This window comes from Mixophyes fleayi, chromosome 12 (assembly GCF_038048845.1).
Source record: "Mixophyes fleayi isolate aMixFle1 chromosome 12, aMixFle1.hap1, whole genome shotgun sequence".
NCBI classification, from domain to species: Eukaryota; Metazoa; Chordata; class Amphibia; order Anura; family Limnodynastidae; genus Mixophyes; species Mixophyes fleayi.
Window position 1 is genome coordinate 63,351,239 of NC_134413.1, and position 25,515 is coordinate 63,376,753.

The 25,515-nt window shown below is 37.8% G+C and overlaps 1 protein-coding gene across 1 annotated transcript in view; it reads left to right on the forward strand.

Moving 5' to 3' along the window:
- Window positions 1-20,342, forward strand: part of LOC142108306 (vomeronasal type-2 receptor 26-like) — a 31,227-nt gene extending 10,885 nt beyond the window's left edge. Inside the window, exons 2-4 of the mRNA XM_075191940.1 lie at window positions 6,432-6,653; window positions 12,468-12,591; window positions 19,112-20,342. Coding sequence (XP_075048041.1) covers window positions 6,432-6,653; window positions 12,468-12,591; window positions 19,112-20,025 — 1,260 coding nt within the window. The 3' untranslated portion in view covers window positions 20,026-20,342. The remainder of the gene's footprint in view (window positions 1-6,431; window positions 6,654-12,467; window positions 12,592-19,111) is intronic.
- Window positions 20,343-25,515: the final 5,173 nt, after the last annotated feature.

The window sequence follows — 25,515 nt, forward strand, 5'->3', positions numbered from 1 at the left end:
TGACAATCACATACAGTACGCTGCTTCACTTCAATAGCACCTGGTTGAAGATGCCTGACCTAGATAATCAAAGGAAGCGCCAAACATAGTGTGATAACATAAATAGATATATGTAGATTACATAGATGTGTAAATAGCCGCGCACCATAGTGAAATTATATTAGAGTTTATCTGATAAAACAATCAGAAATCCAGATCCTCCTCAGAGGTCAATTCATGAACAGTTGACTCAATTGACTTTATACTGTTTATTGGAGAAGAATAAAACTGCAAAGTGCTGCTGTGTGGGGTTTCCTTCCTGGGCCCGTTGGTATATAGGGACATGAAATGAGGTCAAACAGACATTGTGGTTGCAAACAGCTCAGAGCAACATCACAGTTCACGTTATTCCTCAATATTTTCTTAACACTGGTAATCCCACACAGCGGAATCATTTTTACCATCGTTCAAGCAGGTTAAGGAAGGCAATAGTGCTTTGTTAAGTAGTGAAAGTTATATTTTTTCTTCATTTTGGAAATAGTGGGCCTAATTTGTTAGGGAAAGTTAAATAAAAAAATTGTTGTAAGTAGTCTCCTAGACAAAACCATGTTACAATGCAAGGGGTGCAAATTTGTTTTCTTTTTTGCATATAAGTTAAATACAGTCTGTTTTTTCATGTAGCACACAAATATCAACTTTACATTTCATGTAGCACACAAATAAGCTATCAAGTATTTGTGTGCTACATGAAAAACAGACAGTATTTTGCTTATATGCCGGTATTTAATTCAATATTTTTTTTAATGGGCGGCCCCGATTGTCTCTATGGAGTCAGGCAGGCTGACAGCAAATTCCATGCTGTTAGCTGCCTGTCACTGCAGCCACGGAGCTCATAGTCAAGTCTCACGAGATTTCCACATCTCATGAGACTTGACTAGCATGCTCTGCCCCTGGACTTCCTGCTGACCAGAGGAAGAATGCTCTGATGAAGTTAAGGTAAGTGAATGAGTGAATGGGGTGGTGTATGGCTGCATGGGGGGAAAGAAGGTGAGGAACATAGCTGCTGGGGGGGAGGTTAAGGAAAATTTCTGCAGGCGGGCAACAGTTGCAGAGGGGGTTAAGGAATATAGCTACAGAGGGAGGTGAGGAAAATGGCTGCAGGGGGAGGTGAGGAAAATGACTGCATGGGGGTGAAGTAAATGGCTGCAGGGGGGTGAGGATAATGGCTGCAGGGGGGTGAGGAAAATGGCTGCATGGGACAAGGAAAATGGCTGCAGTAGGGTGAAGAAAATGGCTCAAGGGGGCAAGAAAAATGGCTGCAGGGGGGTAAAGAAAATGGCTGCAGGGGGCTGAAGAAAATGGCTGCAGGGGGGTAAGGATAATGGCTGCAGGGGGGTGAAGGAAATGGCTGTGGGGGCAAGGAAAATGGGTGCAGGGGGGTGAGAAAAATGGCTGCAGAGGGAATTTAAGAAATAGAGCCACTTTGCGGTGCCAGGGGACATCAGGTGAGGAAAATGACTGTAGGAGGAGCAAAGGCTGTAGGAGAGGGTAGTGAAAATGGCTGCAAGGCGTATTTAAGAAATAGAGCCGCTTTGGGGACATAATTTCTTTATTGAGTGGTTTTTACATGGATGCTCTCTGTGGTCTCAGTGATCACTAGAATATTAAATACTAGTGAGATGGGGCTGGTAGAGGTTTGTGTTTGATTGACCACAAATGTTCAGATATTGCTTATATATGCCTGTACAATGGGATAGCTTTATCTGGCATAATGGAGTGTTTTGTTTGAAATAAATGGCCTAATCATTCAGGATTTGTTCAAATTTTGCATTATAATAAATGTTTACATTTTCAAAACAGGACCGAAACTTTCCAGAAGCCAGCGAGAGGATAACAACACTGTAAGAACAAACAAGAGAAAAGAGAGACCAGGTAAGTGACAATAGCACAATCTGTATAAATATGAATGCTGGAGAATACACCTGAACATTCATGATCAGGAGTATTCCTATCCGCATATACACTGGGGTGAGGGGCGCTGTGGGTGTATTAGCCTAAGGCGGCCAGAACCCTTAATACTTTTACTATTGACTGTGACCTAATGCATATATTATGCAAAAAAAAAATCAGACATTTGGCCAACTGTAAATTAGCCCAGTAAGGTACATTTAATGATGCTGTCAGCAGCTAGACTGACTCCTTTCTTTTCCACTGTGATTAGATGAGCAACATTTTTACATATTTCTTTGCAAAATATTCACCTCATTCTGCAATATGACCAAGCAATTTTGCATGTTTTGCCAGTGGAATTTGTCCTTGTGTTTTCTTAGTCCTACCACAACAATGCCACAAAGTAGAATTAATTGATTGTTGCCAGCTATATTGATAGACTATACCAGTTATGGGCAAACTATGGCCCGCGGGCCAGATCCGGCCCACTTAGAGGTTCTATCCGGCCCCCCAATATTTTAAAACATTTCATTAAAATATGCATAAAATTATAAGGGCCGACCCTGTGTGTCAGAACTTCATTTTATGCCTTCCCAGCTATTTCCTCCATTACACTTCATCCTCCTTCCTAAAAGGACACTTCGTATATCAATCACTCAAACACCTGCCCGCCCCCTAATTGCTGAAAGTCATGTGAGAAGAGATGGGCTGGGCCCTATACTAAGGCGGATTTCGATTGGCTGCTGTGTTGTCAGTTAGTGGCTCACCAGAAAGACGGATTTGCAACAACCTGCTGAAATAAGTGCTGTCTGTACAATCGCTGCACTTATAGAGGTAACACTGCTATATAACACCCTCCCGTCCCATTCAAAAAATTTGTATTATATATTTCGATATTTGAGTTTTTTAATAAATTATATTGGCCCGCCTAAAGTTTTTCTTTTTTATTTGGCCCGCTCCTGAAAAAGTTTGCCCATCACTGGACTATACATTCAGCAAAGCACACATTTACAAACACAGTCCAAAATGGCATGACTTGGAATAGAACACCAAAAATGGTATTTCAAGAATCTAACATCTTTGCAAAATGCTGTTGCACAGTGATAATTCATTTATAGCAAATTTGCAGCAATTTAACTCATCTCTGTCTGAATGCGTTGTTTACTGTGACTTTTTACATTATCTATGTTTTGTTTTAGGTCACATATAATTGTATATTTATATTTCAGATTAGTTATTCATCGATGGATTCAGTCCTTGGTGATAATCTTCAGTTTCCCTCATTTTATCGCACTGTTCCCAATGAAAATCTGCAGTTTCAAGCTATCATTAAACTAATAAATTTTTTTGGATGGTCCTGGATCGGTCTATTGGTCCCAGACGATGAGTCTGGTCTAAAAGCCAGCCAAGTGCTGCAAACAGAGCTGGAGCAACATAAGTCTTGTGTAGCATTTTTGGAATTTATTCCTTACCATGATGCTTTAGATGATAGAAGGCAAAAACGAATTATCGAAACACTGAGAAGCTCCTCAGCTAATGTAATCATTGTTTATGTGGATAAAGACTACATGGTTTCATTACAAATCACATTATACATGTATCCTATCCCAGATAAAGTATGGCTCATTTCCTCCCAGTGGGAGGTTTCCAATGAGTTTGAGTATAACTTTCTAAACTTGAATTCTTTCAATGGAAGTTTATCTTTTGTTCTGCATACAAATACTATCCCAGACTTGGCAGATTTTATACTAAATGTGCAACCTCACCTTTACCCAAATGATATATTTATTGAACAGGTATGGCAAGAACTATTTGATTGTCTAGCAAGTGAAGGTCCTACTTTTCTGGAGATATGCACCGGGAATGAAACAATACAAAATTCCAAATACAAACATATATACAAGGACATATCTGTATACAGCTACAATATATATAATGCTGTGTATATTTTGGCATACGGCTTACAAAACATGCAATCCCACATTAAGTTGGAACAGAGGGAAATGTATGGCATGCTGGCTTGGAAGGTAAGATATATCACAACATAATATTAGCATTTTATATAGATGGTGCACTTATGATGTATATCACATGATAAAAATGCATTGAAGGAATGTGCCTTGTACCTTTAACATTTAGAAGTGGCCACAAGTATGTACATTTTATTCATCACATAGAATTGTAATGGCAGATATTATTATGCAGCCAGATAATGCTAAAGTTTAAAGCGAATAGTTTTGTCTAAAACTTTCAGGGCCTGATTCGTTAAGGAACGCAAAGTGGACACAATTTGCGTTTATTATAATTGGACAGAAATTGCACAGAAGTATTCTCGTATTCAAGTACAAGGGGATCTGAAGTAACGTTTCTAGTTGAATTTGGGTGCAGGACAAATTTACGTAAAATATGGCATGCATCAGGATTTAAGTTCCTTAACGAATCATGCCCTAAGTCTAAGGACATGTCCATTCTGGACTGCTTAGATTATTATTACCAAAAGCATTTAATTCGGGCTGTACCCACTCTATGGAATTCTTTCCCTCGCACAATAAGACTCTCCTCTGGTCTACAAACTTTCAAGCATTCTCTGAAAACCCACCTCTTCAAACAAGCTTATAATATTCCTCAACCACCCTCTTAACCTCACTACATTACCCTATTATCACCCGTTACACAATTTTGCATAAGACAACTACCCCCTGACCACCATTGTTGTGTGACAGGATCGTTTAGCTTATGAGTCACTTTTACCTTTGCAGTCTGGCTTGACCGAAATGAAAATGTAGACTTAACCTCATGTATCAAACTCCCATTTTCCCATAGATTGTAAGCTTGCGAGCAGGGCCTTCTCACCTCTTTGTCTCTTTTACTCAGTTTGTTTATTAGTTTACTATGTTTGTCTCCAATTGTAAAGTGCTACGAAATATGTTGGCGCTATATAAATAAATGATGATGATGATGATGATAATAGACCATAAATGTAATTTTTCTTTTAGATTTAAACCCACTGCCTCCCGTTCCCTGCTTAAATTCATGCAAAGTGCATCTAACAGTATCTGGTCTGTACAACTCCTGTCAACAGCAAGACATGAGCAATTTTTGATGACATATCATATTTGAAATCAAATGGGTAGATTGAAATATATTGTGGGAAAAATTATGTTTTGATGATTATTTTTTAGCATTTGTAACAGTGTTAATATATATGATAATTACTGTAGAATAGTTACCTTAATCAGACAATACAGGAAGGAAACAACACTGAATATCATACTTTCATGCTCTTGTTGAGGTAGTTGAGGATAATTTAATGTTGCAGTTCAGAGAGTAATAAGTAAAAATGAAGTTAATATAGAAAAGACAGTTTACTAAAATATTTTATCAATATAAAAAAATGCAGAAAAGCTTATCTAATATGATTTTCATTCTACTTTGTGTATGTTATCGAATGAATGAAGCCAAATAGGTATATAAGTATATTCACAATTATATTTATTTATCCACAGCTATAGATTCGATGCAATAATGCAATAATGCAACACCATCCTCTTTTAATTGAAAAAAAAACGTTTTCAGTTATAGTTCCAAATAAGTAACATGAAACATTTAAAATATCAAATATGTATATTATATATAACTCACATAAATGTGGCATGGAAAGCCAAACTTAAGTTCTCTATTACAGATAACCTAGGGCCTGATCAATTAAGGATCTTAACTTGAGAGACTTCTTATTTCAGTCTCCTGGACAAAACCATGTTACAATGCAAGGGGTGCAAATTAGTATTCTGTTTTGCACATAACTTAAATATTAGGGATGTGCACCGGCCACTTTTGGTGTCTCGTGTTTTGTGTTTTGGATTTGGATTTGCTTGAGGTTTTGGGTTTGGATTTGTTTCGCAAAACACCTGACGAAAGGTTTTGGGTCGGATTTAAGGTTTTGGATTCGGATTTATTTTGAAAAAAACATAAAAAGTGCTAAAAACCAGTTTTGTGTTTTTTTTTCACTCCTACGCTATTATTAACCTCAATAACATTCAATAACAATCATTTCCACTAATTTCCAGTCTATTCTGAACACTTCACAATATTGTTTTTAGGCCAAAAGGTTGCACCGAGGTAGCTTGAGCACATAATGCCAAAAAAAGAGGTACAAGATGGAATTGTTCTGGGCCCTCCCTCCCACCCCTCGCGAGATTCGACGCGAGACTTGGACGACAAAGCCTCGTTTTCATTTTTTTGCCCGCCGGAAATATCCGAACAGTGTTAGGATCCCGTTCGGATCCGCACTGTTCGGGTGGGCTCGGATTAGCGGAATCTGAGCCCGCTCATCTCTATTAAATACTGACTGTTTTTTCATGTAGCACACAAATATCAACTTTAAATTTCAGTGTGCAAATAAGCTATCAAGTATTTGTGTAAACCATGTAATACATTTCTTGTCATTAAATATTTCTAATGAAAAAATCTCATATAACTCAATAGCATTGTTCTTGTTATAGATCTATAAATACTTGAAGACTGTCCATTTTATAAACAGTGCTGGAGCCGTGGTGCAATTTGATGAACATGGAGAAATACATTCAGAATTTGACATTTTGAACTGGATTGTGTATCCCAATCAATCCCTTCACTCTATTATAGCTGGACAATATAATCCAAGATCCTCTGACCAGCTGATGATTAATGAAACTGTAATTATATGGAGCCCACATTTTAATCAGGTGAATGTTAGTCAATGTTTAATTAATTTTATAGCCTACCATTATGTTTTCTATTTTATTGTTTTTCCTGTCTAAAGATTTTTAACATGGTGGCTAAGTGGTTAGCACTTCTGCCTCACAGCGTTGGGGTCATAAGTTCTATTCCCGACCATGGCCTTATCTGTTTGGAGTTTGTATGTTCACCCCGTGTTTGGGTGGGTTTCCTCCGGGTGCTCCAGTTTCCTCCCACACTCCAAAAACATACTAGTAGGTTAATTGGCTGCTTTCAAAATTGACCCTAATTTCTCTCTTTCTCTCTTTCTCTCTCTCTCTCTCTCCCTCTCTGTATGTGTGTGGCTGTCTCGGTCTGTGTGTGTATGTTAGGGAATTTAGACTGTAAGCTTCAATGGAGCAGGGACTGATGTGAATGAGTTTTCTGTACACAGTGCTGCAGAATCAGTGGTGCTATATAAATAAATGATGATGATAATGATGATGTATTTGGTTTATTTATTATCGAATAGGTGCATTTTAGGTTCATCGTCTGCAAAATATATTTCAGGCTGTTATGACATTCCTGAGTTTTTCCAATAGATTGACACTGATATGCCAAATCAACACTTACAATTTTCTAACGGGAACACCATTAAAACTACAGACTTGTGGCACTACAAGTGTTCATGTACATGCGGACACTTAGTGCCACAAGTATGTACTTTTAATGGTGTCCCCTTCAGGAAATTTTAAATGTTGACATATCATAATAATATACCTAGTGCCCACTACTGATAAAATAGTAAGCCACTGTTGTTATAAAGAAAAAGTAAACACTTACACTTATTCTATAATTAAATTTGGGCCACTCATGTATTATTAAAATAAATTGTCCCCCGTAAGAAAATTCATAATCATTTTTGCCCCTCTACAACAAAAAGATGGTTTATTTAAACTTCCATTATGCCACCTGTTGTATTAACATTGCCCTGCAGTGTAAAAGTGATGTGTTTGCCAATCTCGCCTATAGAAAGCAGCGTGTTGCATCTGGCGATATTGAATTCAATCTCTGGCGACTTTGTTTCTAATCTCCCGTGAGTTTGATCCCATGAGTTTGACTTTAACATGAGAGAGACAGGGGTTTTAAAATCGACACAAATCACCAGAGATTAAATTTAGGAAAGTCGAAATTGCTGGTTAATACCTATGCCAATTTTCAATTCAAATCGCTGGTTATCTCCTGCAATTTGCGGCGAGCTTAAACGGCAGAAAAAAAATCGCTGCTTGATACATTTACACACTGTTGTCAATTAGGGATCAATCTAATGATCAGTAGTATCCCAGTACTAGTACTGTCAGTAGTAATACTTTTTCAACCTCAACAAATGCAAAGGTCATGTGGGAAGAAAGTGGAAGAAAGAGCGCTCCAAACACATACAACGTTTATCAATCTGAAGGAAAACATCTGCTCTTGATGTACGTATTAAGTGATTTGTCAACAAAAAAAAATAGCTAACATCCCATACATCACATACAGTGGCAAGAAAAGGCTCAGACCATGATCACAATTTGCTATAGTAGTCCTGCTACTGCTCTAACATATACTAGAATACTCATTGCAAAAGCAAGTGCCCAACATGGCAATGCATCTTATGTAACTGCCTATGCACCACTTTTTAACTTAGAGTGTAGGTCTGTCACCTCCAAAACAGCCTCATTAGTGCCAGAAAAGAACACTGAGGCTGAAGAACAAATAGGACATTCAGAGAATGCTTAGCAGAGTCTAAGGTTGTTCATGAGTGCTATCTGTGAGTCTGACATTTCAGATTCTGACACTATAGTTATAATATAATTATAATTAATCTTCCAAGATTTCACAACCATTTGGAAATGTGAGAATGACAAGCAATGATGATGATTTAGATATAGAAAATGAGGATGCTACTTTGGAACTTGCTGATGTGCAATAGGAAGAGGGGGATAATTGTGGAAATATTTTTATCCCAACCCACAAAACGTTTGTCAAGGCATCTATAGCCTATATGATGCTACAATAAGTAGAGATATGGAAGTTGACAATCTAGGCACCTCCTCACTTCATCATCATTTATTTATATAGCACCAGCAACTATTGTAGTGCTTTACAATTGTGAATAATCGCCGTAATAAAGCAATACTGACTAATATTGACAGAGATGTAAGAAGGCCCTGCATGCAACCTTACAATCTCCCTGTTATGTTATTTGCAGCAAGTTCATTCAACTAGTTTATTGGAAAATCATGTATAATAGCAAGCAGCCCAGCATCAGCTAGCAGCAGAATGGCTAGACACCTCATGCAATCTTCACCGCCAACACCTTCATCATCAACCTCCTAATTATTAGTACATAGTCCAGCATCCAATTTTCAAATACAGTCTGATTCCCCTAATACAATCCATGATTACCAAAAGGCATCCATACGCACCACAGCTTCTGCTGGGGGATGAAACTTCTAAACAGAAGGGTATCAAGAAGTGGTAGCATAGTTTTAGACAGGAATTGTCTGTGATGCAAGCATTTGCAAGAGGACCAAATCTGACAGTCTGCATCCTGTTGCACAGTGGATCACTAATGCCATGACAGCTATGTTAGTATTGGATGTACGTCCAATTTCCGCTATCAATGCATCCGAATTTTTCCGGTTGATTGAGATCATGTGTCCAAGCTAAAAAATTTCATCTGTATTCCATTTCTCTCGAACAGCAATTTTTCAGCTTTGCCAGGAGGGTAAGCAAAAAGTCCTTCAGTCACTAGAAAATGCCATTGAACTGACTATCCACTTAACTATGGATATGTGGACAAGCAATACTGGACAAACAAAAGACTACATGACAGCCTGCTCGGAAGGTATATAACCTTCTGCAGCAGAGCCTGTAGCATTATCATCATTCCTTCAACATAATAGTGCTAGCACACAATGCCAGGTCATTTACAGCAACCTTTCTTTTAGTAGTTTACTAGTACAGATGTGATACTGCCCCTCACACAATTGCCTTCACAGTCAAACACTTGGATCTTAAAAGCAAGAAATATATTTTGTTTGGGGGGGGGTGCTCACAGTCAAATACAGGCAAGCTACCTTCTGTTTTTCTGGCTTCACAAAGAAACATAAATGTGTTAGTCTGTTGGAAAACTCAGGAATTTCATAACAATATGGCTCGCCCCTTTGAGACTCTTTCCAGGATTCCTCATTCTCAGTATTGGAGCGAACCTAATGGGCCTGATTCATTAAGGAAAGTAAAGCAAATAAAATGATTAACTTTGCACCTTGGAAAAAACATGTTGAATTGGAGGGGGAGGCAAATTTAAAATGTTATGGCAGATTTATAGTTGGAGTAAGCCATTTTCTAGATCAACTTTAAATTTCGGTGTACAAATCAAGCTATCTAGTGTTTTTTTCATGTGTTACATGAAAAAACAGCCAGTATTTATCTTATGTACAAAATAATAAACTAATTTGCACCCATTGCATTGCAACATGGTTCAGGCCCAATGTGTGCATTATGACTGGGCGAATTTCAACATGTACCATGCTTTGCACACAAAATTTGGCTGTTCAGAATTTTTAAAAAAATTACAGGTTGGTGCGGGAGATGTTGTCTGTGACCTGTAAATTTTCTGGGCATTTTTGGCATTCACATGTGCATCTTTGCAGCAGATTAAAAAATATGACCTGCCATGGCAACCGAAGCAAGCGATAGTAACTAGATGGAATTCTACACTTTATATGCTTCCATTTCTGTTGTGAAGTGGGCCTGCCTTGGGATATATTCTTTTCTACAATGACCATAATATCAGCCAGTTCTCTGCCTTTATATGCTTTAAAGGTGTCCTTCATTTTATTAAACTGCCATCCTGTCTGCCACTGCTGTGCAACTATGTTTAATTTTAGCCAGTGAGTTTGCTGCAGCCTTTGGCCAATATAGGTGAAAATTTTGACAGTTGTGAAGAGGTCATTAGAAAATTTTAATTATATAAATACTAATGTCAGAACAAAAACAACTCAAAATTACATGATTTTACCTTTTGTTCACAATTGTTAATATAATCCAGATCCAAAACCAAAATCAAAACTAAAATGCATGAGGAATTTTGGCCAAAACCAAAACACTAGGGTATACATACATCTCTACTGCAAAATTTGTCTTTCTAACACTTTCAGATAAACCTTATCATTACTTTCGATATTTGTCCTAAAATGATTTTTTTTTCGGCTCCTTCCTTTCTTGAGGGGACATTGGAACAAACTTTAATAGGTGTTATACTGTTTTGATCTTTTTACATTGTCGTGAACATCGAGAACTTACAGTTATTTATAAGGGTTAACCCATCACATAATTGTGGGGAATAAGGCATACATCATAATTACAATATAAATATGCTATATCAAATTAATCCATAAATAAATTGAGCTATTAAAGTGTAAAAGGTGAAGTCAGAAAGTCTGTTGTGTGTGTATTCAGGGACTCTGCACATCTCCATGTTAGAACATAGCAGTGTCGCCTGGGACAGCTTCAAAGAGCCCCTGCTGTGAGCTATAGCCTGACACAAGTTTGTTTTTGGACATCTGAATAGACTTTGTGGGGCCGGTCACAGTTTGACATCCTTGCAGCCAAAGACTGCATTTGAACGCCTACAGGTACATAGAAATATGAGCTTCAAAAGGAAAATGTCATCATAGTTCATATTTTGGGAAATTTGGGTGTCACTGCATACTTAGGAGCAGAAATCACACCAGGGTTGTGAATGACAGGTACTGGCGGTATCCGGGAACAGCTATAATCACATGTCTGTAGGAAAGGTATGTCACATTGTCATAATTTCCTTATGTCTGGTATTTAAATGTGTAGGAGATTATGACCGATTTATTGAAGGAGGAGTTATGTCTCTGGGATATATCTGTGAAGAGTTACCAAAGGTCAAACTTTTGGAATATTTGTGAGCAAACCATAGTGACACTCAGGGGACATCTCTGCTCCCCTATTATCATTTAACACTGCCCCTGTGAAGACCATCCCATGTCATTTTGCTTAAAAAACCTGTGTTGGGAAGGGGCAAATGGTTAGTCTTTTGATAAAATCAATCTACATTGATAAGCTGTCCATCTTCTTAGCCAATTTCCCATGGCACAGATTATACAACTCACGTAAGTGATACTCTGAATGTAACCCCTTTATTTTAAACTGCTTTGCTTTTGTATGTTATATCAATTGTTATTAATTGTTTTTACTTCTGAATGCCTTGTACCTTTGTATATTAAATATATAAATTTAGTAAGATGCATCCTTGATACTTTAATGAATCCATTAACCTGTTAAGAAGACTATAGCTTGGCCAAGTTAACCCTTTTAATGACGGTGTGTGATTTGTTGATACATTTGACTAACAAGCTTAGTGTGTGCTTGCATGTACATTTGTGTAACAGTCTAAGGGTGTGAGCAGTTAACCCTGTGTGTGCTAGTGTGGGCCTTTCTAAATATCTCATTCCACAAAATGAAATTTGCTTTTTGCAAATTCACTAATGCACCCTGCTTAGATTTAGCTATGATCTGTCCAGCTCTCCATTTAGAAGATGCCAAATATTGCACATTTGCTGACACGTAATATCTTGATAAGCAGATTCATAAAAAAATTAGTCTATTTGTGTAAAACAGAAGCATGACTTCCACATTTCTTCAAATGTTCAAAGATAGAAATTTCTGCTTCTGTATTTTACATAAGTGTACAAATATTTATCAGAATGTTAATCATGAAGCAAGGATTGAAATCAATAACACGTCTATTCTTTCCCCGTACATAGACTCCACGCTCAGCATGTAGTGAAATTTGTCGACCTGGCTACAGAAAATCCCCTCGAGTGTCACAATCATCCTGTTGTTATGATTGTATTCCCTGCTCAGATGGTGAGATTTCCAACCATACAGGTAAAATTATTTATTTGAGCATTCAATTATATAGCATTCACATAATACAAAACACTTTACAGGGATTGCTTATTCAGTCATCAGCCTTGCCCCATTGGAGCTTAAGGACCAAGGTAGTCAGCCAAATGAATACACACACATGCTAGGGTTAATAGCCTCAGAGGTCAAATCTACTAGCATGTTTTTAGACTGTAGGAGAAAAAGAGGGAATCTAAACAAAACCTACAGAAACATTGGGGAGAACATACAAACTCCACTCAGAAAGTGCCTGGTTGGTATGAAACATATTTCCCCAGTGTTAAATATACTAACCTCTTTACTCTCATTAAATTGCGTACAATACTATGCACTAAGAGCCTGATTCATTAAGGATCTTAACTTAAGAATCTTCTTATTTAAGTCTCCTGGACAAAACCATGTTACAATGCAAGGGGTGAAAATTAGTATTCTGTTTTGGACATAAGTTAAATACTGACTGTTTTTTCATGTAGCACACAAATACTTGATAGCTTATTTGTACACTGAATTTTAAAGTTGATATTTGTGTGCTTCATGAAAAAACAGTCAGTATTTAACTTATGTGCAAAACAGAATTCTAATTTGCACCCCTTGCATTGTAACATGGTTTTGTCCAGGAGACTTAAATAAGAAGTTTCTTAAGTTAAGATCCTTAATGAATCAGGCCCTAATACTCTAACTTTAGCATTGAAATGGAGAAGCAATCTAGTAACAATTCAAGATTACAATACAAGTCAAAAATGTTAAATGGTCTGAATAAGGATACCTTTTGCTTAATATTCATAGTGATAATTATGAAGGGAATGGTAACAAAAGGGAGAATCAGACATTAACATTTTATAAATAATGTTAAGTTAAAGAAAAGTAACAGAAGAAATAGCAGTCGTGTTCTCACATCAACTTTTTTCAGGACTTTAGGCTTGTCCAATCACAACTAACCTGGCAATTTTAGTTTTCTAACCACCAACATGCAATTACACTTATAGGTTGGCAGTGCATGCTGCCAATTGTAGTGGCACTTTAGATTACACTATAGTTTTACATTTCTACCCTGGTATCCAATGGCCAGGTGTTATGATTACCTCATTGGTTGCAAAGATAGCAGAATGAGTCAGTTACTGGTGAAGAATGTAATAATTTATTGTAGAACACACACTAGTAGACAAACAAAATAGACTTCAAGACTGCAGGAAATAAACAGTGATCAGTCCAGGTAACACAATCTGGGTGTGCTGAGTGAAAGGACACTCATGGTGTGAATGATAATAAACCAGCAGGTAGCAGATAACTGGTGCTGGGAAAATGCAGGCATGGCAGTGGCGGATGCAGGGGGGGGGGGCGATAGGGGCAATCGCCCCCCCTAGCAGACACTTGCTGCCGACGGCTGCACAGTATGTGCAGGTCCGTCCAGCCATGACAGTCAGGGACAGTGTGCTGCCCGGCTGCTCTGATTGTGTTTAAAACACAATCAGAGCAGCCGGGCAGCACACTGTCCCTGTCCCTGGGGGGGGCTGATATACTGTGTGACACACAAAAAAGTGCCCTTTAGTAAATCTTTCCCATTAGGTAAACTGAACAGTTTATGTACTCTTGGGTAAAAATGGCATAATTAATGTATAAAGGGTAGTTAGAAATCTAAGCACAAGGAAATGTTAAAATCAATTTACTATAGAATACCATAAATCTAAAATTTGGTTCAATTTCTAAATATTAAATATACTGTCAGTACCAGGCTTTGAGGATTTGTTTCACAATTGCCATCCTTTTTTTTTTAGGTTTTTCTTTAGATAGCCAAGGCCAATTGCATAGTAGTAAACAAATAAATGTTTCATATATCATAAGTGCTAACACACCAACCGTAAGAGAAAAATATAATATTTATTTTCCATAAATATTCAAAATATCAGATAGTACATCTTAATAAAAAACACACATTTATGTAGCCTGAACAATCTCAAAAATACTTCTTAGTGCAAAATAGAAATGTTTCTTATCACAGACATAAAACAGAATAATACATATTTTCTAAATATCCAATAAATTATACCTGAAGCATAATCATTCCTCCAATTAATTCCGACTTAATTCAACCAAAAGAAAGGAAGAAGGGAAAATAAAAAATGTCATTTATAAACTAATCAATTACATACATAATTTTAAAATATTTAATCAATAAATTTAAGAGCAGAAGCACCAAAATATCGAATAAAAAATGCATGAAAAAGGGTCTCAATATAAGAGTAATATTATATTAATATATTGCAGAGACAAGTCTAATAATCATTATTATAAGCATTATTAACATGTACATAGCTCCAGACCACTCTGAAATGCTTGACATTTAATAATCATTTAAAAAAATATTTCACCATTGTCCTTACAAACCTTAAACAGTTTTAAAATTGTATTGTGATTGTTAAGTATAGCCAATCGCAGCATATAACACTGAAGGTAATCAACTAAAGAGTGTAGACAACATGGCACGCTACTCACTCTTGCACAGTATTAAATGATTCACATCAATTGTGAGTAGCTTGATATTCATTTACATTAAGTATATATTATACTACATAATATATAAATATATATATATACATATATATATATATATATATATATATATATATATATATATATATAAAAAGAGAGAGAGAGAGCTCTCATAATTATTTCCTAGTTATATTATAGTTGATTATCATTGTTACAGTATAAGGCTATGCACACTTTTGTTGATTTCCTTATTAGTAATCCCAGTCCTGGTAATCATAGACCTAGGAGTAAATGCATCATTATCCGTATTCTGCAAGTCGCTGGAAGTCTGCGAATTTGTAGTGCAAATTTATAGCGGCGATGGCATGTAAAGGCAAACTTGCCTTTACAAGTCATCGCTGCTTTAAATTTTCACTGCAAAGTCGCCGATTTACCGTGATTTGCGGAATACGAAGAATGATACATTTACCCCCTAGAGTAGAAACCAACATACTGTGGCTTTATTTATTGTATTTTTTCACATTTTATTATCTTACTTCGTGGAATCTTAATTATTTATTATGGAATTCTTATCGCTGTTAAATGAAATAAAAAATAATGGTTAATGGTGTACTATTTTAGTAGTCAAGAATGAAGTATTAAAACATATAGATGGTAGATACATTCCAATAAGCTTATCTTAAAAGGCGCCAGTAAACCAACTACAAGTTGTAATTCTGTGAACTCCGTAAAGAAAAACTACAGACCAAAATAGTGTAGTATGTTAAGACTATTTCAGTGAAGACTTGTTGCATCAATTATATATGTGGCTGCATAATAAATTAAGTAAAGAGGCTTATCTGTATGTAGGCCTTCAAAAATGGTCTTTGTATAGTGATCAGCAGCCTATAAACTGTATGAATACCAGGAAAAGGCAAAGTAGTATAGCACTATTTATTTATTTATATGTAATAATAAATAAAGTAATAAACAAACATATACCAATGAAAACAATAGCTTTCTCTAAAAAAGTCCAAAGAAATCCAACCTTCATACATATATCTGTTGCTGTAGTTTGATGCTCCCTTTAAAAATATGCTGCAACTTGTTTTGTCAAGCAAAGACTTCCTCAAGGAGATCCATTATAATTATGTCAAATGCCTTGTAGAGGCCAATAGAGGACATTCATGTGTAAGTGGAGGAACAGAAGGGCCATGCAGACATACGTTTAAAATGCGTATGATTGAGTCTTACTCGTATCTATTACATATGCCTTTTTTGGAGGCAGTTTTGTGTGTTCCACAGGCCTGCACTTTGATACACCCTAAAGCTTTTCATAATTGTCAATAAAATAGCAGAGAATTATTCATTACAGAAATAATTAAGACATTGCTGTTTTAATACTTTTATCTGCAATCACAGCTTTCAATCTATTTGGGTAACTTTCCTCCAACTTCAGACATTTGAAAACTAACCTGTTTGCCCATTCTTCTTTGTAATACTGCACACCTGGTTGATTGGGTCTATTATTGAACAGTAATTTTAATGTATTTCCTGCTGAGCGAAAACTTCTGCTGCCAAGCTCAACTTTTCAAGCAACAGCATGATTTTTCTGTTCGCAATAACTATGTTATGTACATTATTGTATATCGTTGGTTTAGTGGTTAGCACTTGCCTCACTACACTGGGGTCATTAGTTTGATTCCCAACCATGACATTATCTGTGTGGAGTTTGTATGTTCTCCACGTGTTTGTGTGGGTTTCCTTTGGTTGCTCCGATTTCCTCCCACACTCCAAAAACATACTGGCAGGTTAATTGGCTGCTTTCAAATTGAACCTAGTCTGTGTGTGTGTGTGTTTGTGTTAGGGAATTTAGACTGTCCTTTATGGAGCAGCACGGTGCATTAGTGGTTAGCACTTTTGCCTCACAGCATTTTGCTAATGACTCTGATTCCTGACCATGGCTTTATCTGTCTGGTGTTTGTATGTACTCCCTCTGTTTGTCTGGGTTTCCTCCCACATTCCAAAAAATACATACTAGTAGGTTAACTGGCAGCTGAGAAATTGACCCTAGTCATTATGGTGTGTAGATGTCATGTTGTATTATTATTTTTTGCTGTCCGATTGCCACCCCTGGCTCTTTACTCGTATGTTTCCAACTTTTGCTGCCTCATCATCATCATCATTTATTTATATAGCGCCACTAATTCCACAGTGCTGTACAGAGAGCTCACTCACATCAGTCCCTGCCCCATTGGAGCTCACAGTATAAATTCCCTAACACACACAGACACACAGACTAGGGTAAACTTGATAGCAGCCAATTAACCTACTAGTATGTTTTTGGAGTGTGGGAGAAAACCGGAGCACCCGGAGGAGACCCACAAAAACACGGAGAGAACATACAAATTCCTCCCAGATAAGGCCATGGTCGGGAATCGAACTCATGACCCTTGGGCTGTGAGGCAGAAGTGCTAATCACTGAGCCACCGTCCTGCCTCAGAACCACTTGACATCACATCATCATGGACCTCGAAAAGCTGCTCCACCACTCTACTGTACCTCTACTTACTCTCCACATCCCTTCACACTGTCACATTACTTGATCCATGCCCCAAATTAATTTGTACCACTTCATCTACTCCTCCCCCCTCTAGAATGTAAGTTCTCACGTGCAAAATAATTTCTACCAGTCTCATGTCTGTCCAACATGCGTCTTCCTCACTTGTTCCTGTCTTGTCTTTTATTGATTGGTTCTGTATGCCATGTAATTTATTCTGTTAATTGCATCCATGCATTTATAATTATGGTTATCTGTACTTATTGTTATGCTTACTGTTCTCTTGTATGTCTTATCTCTACTCACTTTATTGTGCTGTGGACCCTTTGTGGTGCCTTCTAAATAATATATAATAATAATATTAATAACAGCAATTTTGAAATCAAGTGGTCTGAGCTGTGAATGGCCCAGTTTAAAGTACTGTTTTTTCTTTTGTATCTAAGGCACTCCAATATAGCTTATGCTGTAAGCTTTGGGTGATGCTTGAATATAAATTTTCTCCCAAGTTCTACTTCTTTTGTAATTTACAACAGGTTTTCTACAAGAGTTGTATTGATCATGAATCACCAATTTCACCCTCTTGTTTGACAAATTTTCCCCTCTTAAAGTAGAGAAGCTGCCCTATAACATTATGCCCTGTACACTATGGACCTCATTTAGAGTCGGATGCAAAGTCCATTTAAGAAGTGTAGGAGTGGGAATGTGTTGCTGCTTGGTAGGGTATTATGAGTGGCAAGCAACCCCAGTTGTGTCCCACTCTTAATACCCTATAGAGCTGTGAGCAGTTCCTGCAGCTAGCTAACACTTGCGCCACCGAACTCCTGCCACACAGCTTTAGCCCTGTTTTGACATATATTGCGCCTGCGCCTCACTGCAACTAGGATGTATTTACATGGTCACGTCTTCACAATTCCTCGTTCCTCCCATTCTCTCGTAGGGAGTCGCAAGCTGTCACAAGTGTTAATTGCGTCCAAGATGCAGGCGGATTTGGTGCTTTCTGCACGTGTGGTAGTGTTTTTTTGTTGGATGTGCCTAAAACGGACTTTGCGTCCGACTCTAAATGAGGTCCTATAGGTATAGGGTTCTTAGGATGGTGTACAGTAATTTGCTTACACCAAATATAATGTAATCATTTACTGTCTGCTTTGAATTTGTGTTTTTAAGGAACTGCTGTTGTGATTTTTACATTACACAATGTTTTCTGTTGATCAGAGGAAAGCACACCCCAAAAAAATCAATTTTATGATGTATGATAAATAAATGCAACCATTTTAAAGTGCATGAGCTCTTTTCTAGCCATTGTATAGTATTAATAAGTGTTTTTTCTAATGTGTATGTCTAACATAGATAAATTTGTTTAAAGTCTGAAGTGAAAAGAGAAACAAATATAGATTTTAATTCTAGGTACAGATACTTTAGAAATAACTAATAATAACTACCAACAACTTCTTAACCAAAAACGTTTCTTTTTAGATATGGAGACATGTTACAAGTGCTCAATAAATGAATGGCCTAATGCAGGAAAAATCATGTGCATCCCCAAGATTGTCATTTATTTATCCTATGAAGAACCACTTGGAAAGTCTTTGGCTCTTGCATCGGTTATATTATTTTCGTTCAATTGCTTGATTATGACAATTTTTATTAAATATAAAAAAACTCCTGTTGTAAAAGCTAATAACCAACATCTCAGCGGTATACTTCTTATATCTTTAAAGTTGTGTTTTCTCTGTACTTTATTATTTATTGGACATCCCGTTGAAGTGACTTGTCTTCTCAGGCAAACCATTTTTGGAGTCATATTCTCCATAGCCGTCTCCAGCATCTTGGCCAAGACCACAATTGTCATCATTGCCTTTAATGCCACCAGACCAGAAAGCAAACTAAACCATTGGGTTGGATCCAAAGTGGCTAATTATATTGTAATCGTCTGTACAGTGTTTCAAATTGTAATATGTTCTGTATGGTTGGGAACATCCCCCCCTTTCCCAAATTATAACATGGAGGATGAAGTTGGGACGATATTAGCTGAATGTAATGAGGGATCAATTGTTGGACTTTATTGTGTTCTAGGATATGTGGGACTCCTGGCCATTGTCAGTTTCATCATTGCTTTCTTAGCTAGGAAGCTACCTGATATGTTCAATGAAGCTAAGTTCATTACTTTTAGTATGCTGGTATTTTGCAGTGTCTGGATCTCATTTATCCCAGCTTACCTGAGCAGCAAAGGGAAATATGTTGTGGCAGTGGAGATATTTGCTATCCTTGCTTCTAGCTCTGGGCTACTGGGATTCATATTTGTTCCCAAGTTCTATATTATACTCTTTAAATCTGAATTGAATACTAAAACATATGTAATTAGACATCACATAGCAAACTCTCAGTAAATAGAATATTAAAAACCAAAATGGAAACACATTTGCAGTTACAGCCCTAGATCCTACATCAGAGCCACATCTGATCTAGGGGTATTTACTAAACTGTGGGTATGAAAAAGTGGAGATGTTGCCTATAGCAAACAATCAGATGCTAGTTGTCATTTTGTAGGATGTACTTAATAAATGCTAACTACAATCTGATTGTTTGCTATCTCAACTTTTTCAAACCCGCAGTTTAGTAAATATACCTCCTAGACTAAATTGAAGCCTGTAGTTATTATATAAAACTAAAAAATCATTCATTGCAATAGCATAATATATATAGATACTGTCTCCTTAAATGATAAATTAATCCTAATTGGTCGGTCAGTTCTATGTAATAAATTTGAACCAAAGTTACTTTATTTACATATTGTTTCTAGGGAGTAGCTTAAAAATCTCTCTAAGCCTGTTCATTGTTTTAGAGAAAACTACTAATGTCACTGTTTACCAGGTTTGAAGAAAGATTATCTCTCTGAGTTACATTGAAATATATTGTATAGGTAAATAATGTATGTATATTTGTGATGTTGAAAAATAAAACGGTGATGTTAATTATTCATGGATTTATAAACTGCATAATTCAGATGTTTCTTTTCCATGTAACCATTTGCATAACATATTTCTTATTACTTTAAGGCATGTAATAAACAAATGGACACCTTGGCAAAAGGTTATATTTTATTTATTATTTAAATGAATTAAACCCTAGTAAATATTTGGCAGCGGGGGCAGAGCAGTCAGCAATCGCAATGCAAAGCCAAACAGTGTAAGGTCATACCATTACCCACTGGTCCCAGGAGTAAACTCCTTTACAATTCACTGGTGTCAAATTGGGCTAACGAGGCGACTGGGCCCCTCCTGGATTCAACATTGATGCACGCTTAAAGCATGCCAAGGGGTCCTTCATTCGGAAGGACCAAGGGTTGTGATTCTTCGGAAGGGGCAGTGACCCCAGCGATACCGGTAGCACCATATGCTTATCAACTGCTGACTGCCAACTCTCCTACTCCTTGTATAGGGGGGACGATAAATGTTTGCGCGAGCCATTCCAATAAGCCTGGTGGGAGGGGGGGAAACAATCCAGGAAGCAAGAGACCATCCCGCCCAATGGAAAAGATTTATAAGGTAAGAGCTACAGACCCTCCCTGTGGCACCCATTGGATGGACTGCATAAGCCTACACCCCTTAATGTTAAGTCCCTGTCAGACACATTCCAATAGTTTTGGCATGTTCAGCCTATTACTTCTTTTGGCATTATAGCAAAATAAATGATTATTGAGCAACATTTATAAAACTAACATGGCTGATAAAATTCTGTGTGCTCTGTGATAGTAAGAAAAATAGAGACTAGCATATATTTGCAACAATAGTACCAATAATACAAACATGCAAAGATGGAAAAACACCACAATCAGCAGACACCTCCAGAACATTACACACTAGTACTAGGGAACTGTGGGCCCCGGTGCAGGGAAGCAGGAAGGAGGTGACCAGGGCCCACTGTACACTAGTTCCCCGTGCAGCAGGCCCCATAATCTCCATGGGCCCCAGTGCACCCCACCTGCTGCACCAATGGTAGTTCCGGAACTGATCAACACTATATGGGGGACAACAGTAATTTCATTAGAGTTAATCCAGACTTAAGAGTACATACATTATATTAGAGATGAGCGGGCTCTGATATCTGAAATCTGAGCCCACTCGAACGTTGCCGATCCGAGCCAGATCCGAGACAGATCTGGGTATTCCCGCCAATTGCAAAACTGAAACCGAGGCTCTGAGTCATAATCCCGCTGTCGGATCTCGCGATACTCGGATCCTATAAATTCCCTGCTAGTCGCCGCCATCTTCACTCGGGTATTGATCAGGGTAGAGGGAGGTTGTGTTAGGTGGTCCTCTGTCCTGCTATATCTCGTGTTGTGCTGTGCTGTTCAGTTCTGTGCTGTGCTGTGCTGTGTTCTGCTCAGTCCAGTGGTGCTGTATCCTGTGCTCTGTCCTTCTGAGTTCAGTGGTGCTGCTGGGTCCTGTGCTGTGTCCTGTTCAGTCCAGTGGTGCTGTGTCCTGTGCTCTGTCCTTCTAAGGGCATTGTTATTTCCCCATTATTCCCAAATTTTAAAAAAATTCAAAAACAGTTATAAAAAAATTTACAAAAAAAGTAATTATAAAAAAAAAATATCCCAAAACAATCCTGCAGTATAAGTCCATTGGTACTGCTATATTACAAAATTCACTGATTCTGCAGTATAAGTCCAGTGGTACTGCTATATTACAAAGTTCACTGATTCAGCAGTATAAGTCCAGTGGTACTGCTATAATATTACAAAGTTCACTGATTCAGCAGTATAAGTCCAGTGGTACTGATATATTACAAAGTTCACTGATTCAGCAGTATAAGTCCAGTGGTACTGCTATATTACAAAGTTCACAGATTCAGCAGTATAGGTCCAGTGGCACTGCTATTACAAAGTTCACTGATTCAGCAGTATAAGTCAAGTGGTACTGCTATATTACAAAGTTCACTGATTCAGCAGTATAAGTCCAGTGGTACTGATATATTACAAAGCTCACTGATTCAGCAGTATAAGTCCAGTGGTACTGCTATAATATTACAAAGTTCACTGATTCAGCAGTATAAGTCAAGTGGTACTGCTATATTACAAAGTTCACTGATTCAGCAGTATAAGTCCAGTGGTACTGCTATTACAAAGTTCATTGATTCAGCAGTATAAGTAAAGTGGTACTGCTATATTACAAAGTTCACTGATTCAGCAGTATAAGTCCAGTGGTACTGATATATTACAAAGTTCACTAATTCAGCAGTATAAGTCCAGTGGTACTGATATATTACAAAGTTCACTGATTCAGCAGTATAAGTCCAGTGGTACTGCTATATTACAAAGTTCACTGATTCAGCAGTATAAGTCCAGTGGTACTGATATATTACAAAGTTCACTGATTCAGCAGTATAAGTCCAGTGGTACTGCTATATTACAAAGTTCACTGATTCAGCAGTATAAGTCCAGTGGTACTGCTATAATATTACAAAGTTCACTGATTCAGCAGTATAAGTCCAGTGGTACTGATATATTACAAAGTTCACTGATTCAGCAGTATAAGTCCAGTGGTACTGCTATAATATTACAAAGTTCACTGATTCAGCAGTATAAGTCCAGTGGTACTGCTATTACAAAGTTCACAGATTCAGCAGTATAAGTCCAGTGGTACTGCTATTACAAAGTTCACAGATTCAGCAGTATAAGTCCAGTGGTACTGCTATTACAAAGTTCACTGATTCAGCAGTGTAAGTCCAGTGGTACTCTCCTGTGCTGCATATAATTTTTAAAGGCTTTGCCGAGTGTGTGTGGCTTAGGGGTACGCTCTCTTGTGCTACATATAATGAAAAACAAACATTTGGAGGATAAAGTAGGGAAAGATCAAGACCCACTTTCTCCTAATGCTGAAGCTGCTGCCACTAGTCATGACATAGACGATGAAATGCCATCTATGTCGTCTGGCAAGCCCGATGGTCATTCTCCTAGTACAGGGCATGTAAAATCCAAAAAGCCCAAGTTCTCAAAAAGTAGCAAAAAGAGAAACTTAAAATCATCTGAGGAGAAACGTAAAGTTGGCAATATGCCATTTACGACATGTAGTGGCAAGGAACGGCTTAGGCCCTGGCCCGTGTTCATGACTAGTGGTCCAGCTTCACCCAAGGATCTAAGCCCTCCTCCTCCCCCCCCTACAAAAAATTTAAGAGAGTTATGCTGTCAGCAACAACAACAAAACAGCAAAGAACTCTGCCTTCTAAACAGATGACATCACAAATCCCCAAGGAGAGTCCAAGGGTGTTGGTGGTTGTGAAGCCTGACCTTCCCATCATTGTACGGGAAGAGGTGACTCCATCCAGCATTTGCAGCACGCCCTCTGCATATGTTGGAAGGATCACCCACAGTCCAGTTACAGATTTGGCTAATGAAGGTGTGAACGTTGTACACTGGGAGGAGGATATTGATGTAGCTGGCGCTGAGGAGGATGTTGATGATTATGATGCAGACAGATACCAAATTGCCTTTCTCAATTTCTATTTATATTCTAGATTATATAACGGCTGAATAGTTTTCTATTTTACTCCTAGTGGAGAGGGGATCTGATGCAGACAGATACCAAACTGCCTTTGTCCATTTCTTTGTATATTTGAATTTCTAGTTCTACAGTCTATGCAGGCTTCTTTTTTTATATTCAACTACAAGTGTAGGGTGGGGGGGGCATAGACAGCCACCAAAGTAACGTGGTCCATTTAATTTCACTTTCTAGCTCCACAGTCTGTGCAGCCTGCTTTTTTTATCTTCAAAGTATTTACAAGCCTTGCAATCTAAATTAACTAGAGGTAGTGACGTGCTAGAACTTCACCCTCTATATGCTGCAGAGGATGGAGGAGCATCAAAAGGCCATTCAAGCCTACACAGCCACCTACGTCATAGGAAAAGGAGTGGGGATGCGCCTGAGTCAAGCGCACTGGAGAATGATTTCCGTGTTGTGCAAGGTTCTGCAGCCATTTGAACTTGCCACATGAGAAGTCAGTTCCGACACTGCCAGCTTGAGTCACGTGATTCCCCTGATCAGGCTTTTGCAGAAGCAGCTGGAGAAAGTGAGGGAGGAGCTGCTACACCATTGCGATTCCACCAAGCATGTAGCTCTTGTGGATGAAGCCCTTCGTACGCTTTGCCAGGATCCGAGGGTGGTCAGTCTTTTATAGTCAGAGGAATACATTCTGCCCAACGTTCTCGATCCTCGGTTTAAAGCGTATGTTGTGTCTCTGTTTCCGGCGGACACAAGTCTACAGCGGTGCAAAGACCTGCTGGTCAGGGGATTGTCCTCTGAAGAGGACCGTGACATGCCACCAGCTCCACCTTCATTTTCTTTACTGTTTGTGCAGTTCCAAAAAAGAGGAACTGCCATTTCTATTGCTACCTTCTTTCTTTCTGTATTTCCTGTGTCCTGTGGTCTGTTCTGCTAAGGGCATTGTTATTTCCAAGTTATCCAAAAGTTAAAAAAAAATATATATATTTTTATAAAAAAAATGATAAAAAATTAATTAAAAAAAATAAATAAAAAAATTTCCAAAATTAATTGGAAAAAAAATTACAAAATTTTAAAAAATCTAGCTTGTACTGCTATTTAAAGGTCTCATTCACTGTTGCTGTACCCAAAAATATTAGGTACTGCTATTAAAGTACAGTCCAGTGGTACTCTCCTGTGCCGCAGATAATTTGTAAAAGCTTTGCCAAGTGTGTGTAGTTATGTATCACAGGTTTTAAGAAGAGGCACAACACTGACAACCTGTTAGAGAAACTGAGGGAAATAATCTCTCTGTGGCTCACCCCACTTAGACTCTCCTGGGGATTCGAATAACTGCCATTTCTATTACTACCTTCTTTCTTCCTCTATTTAAAAGAA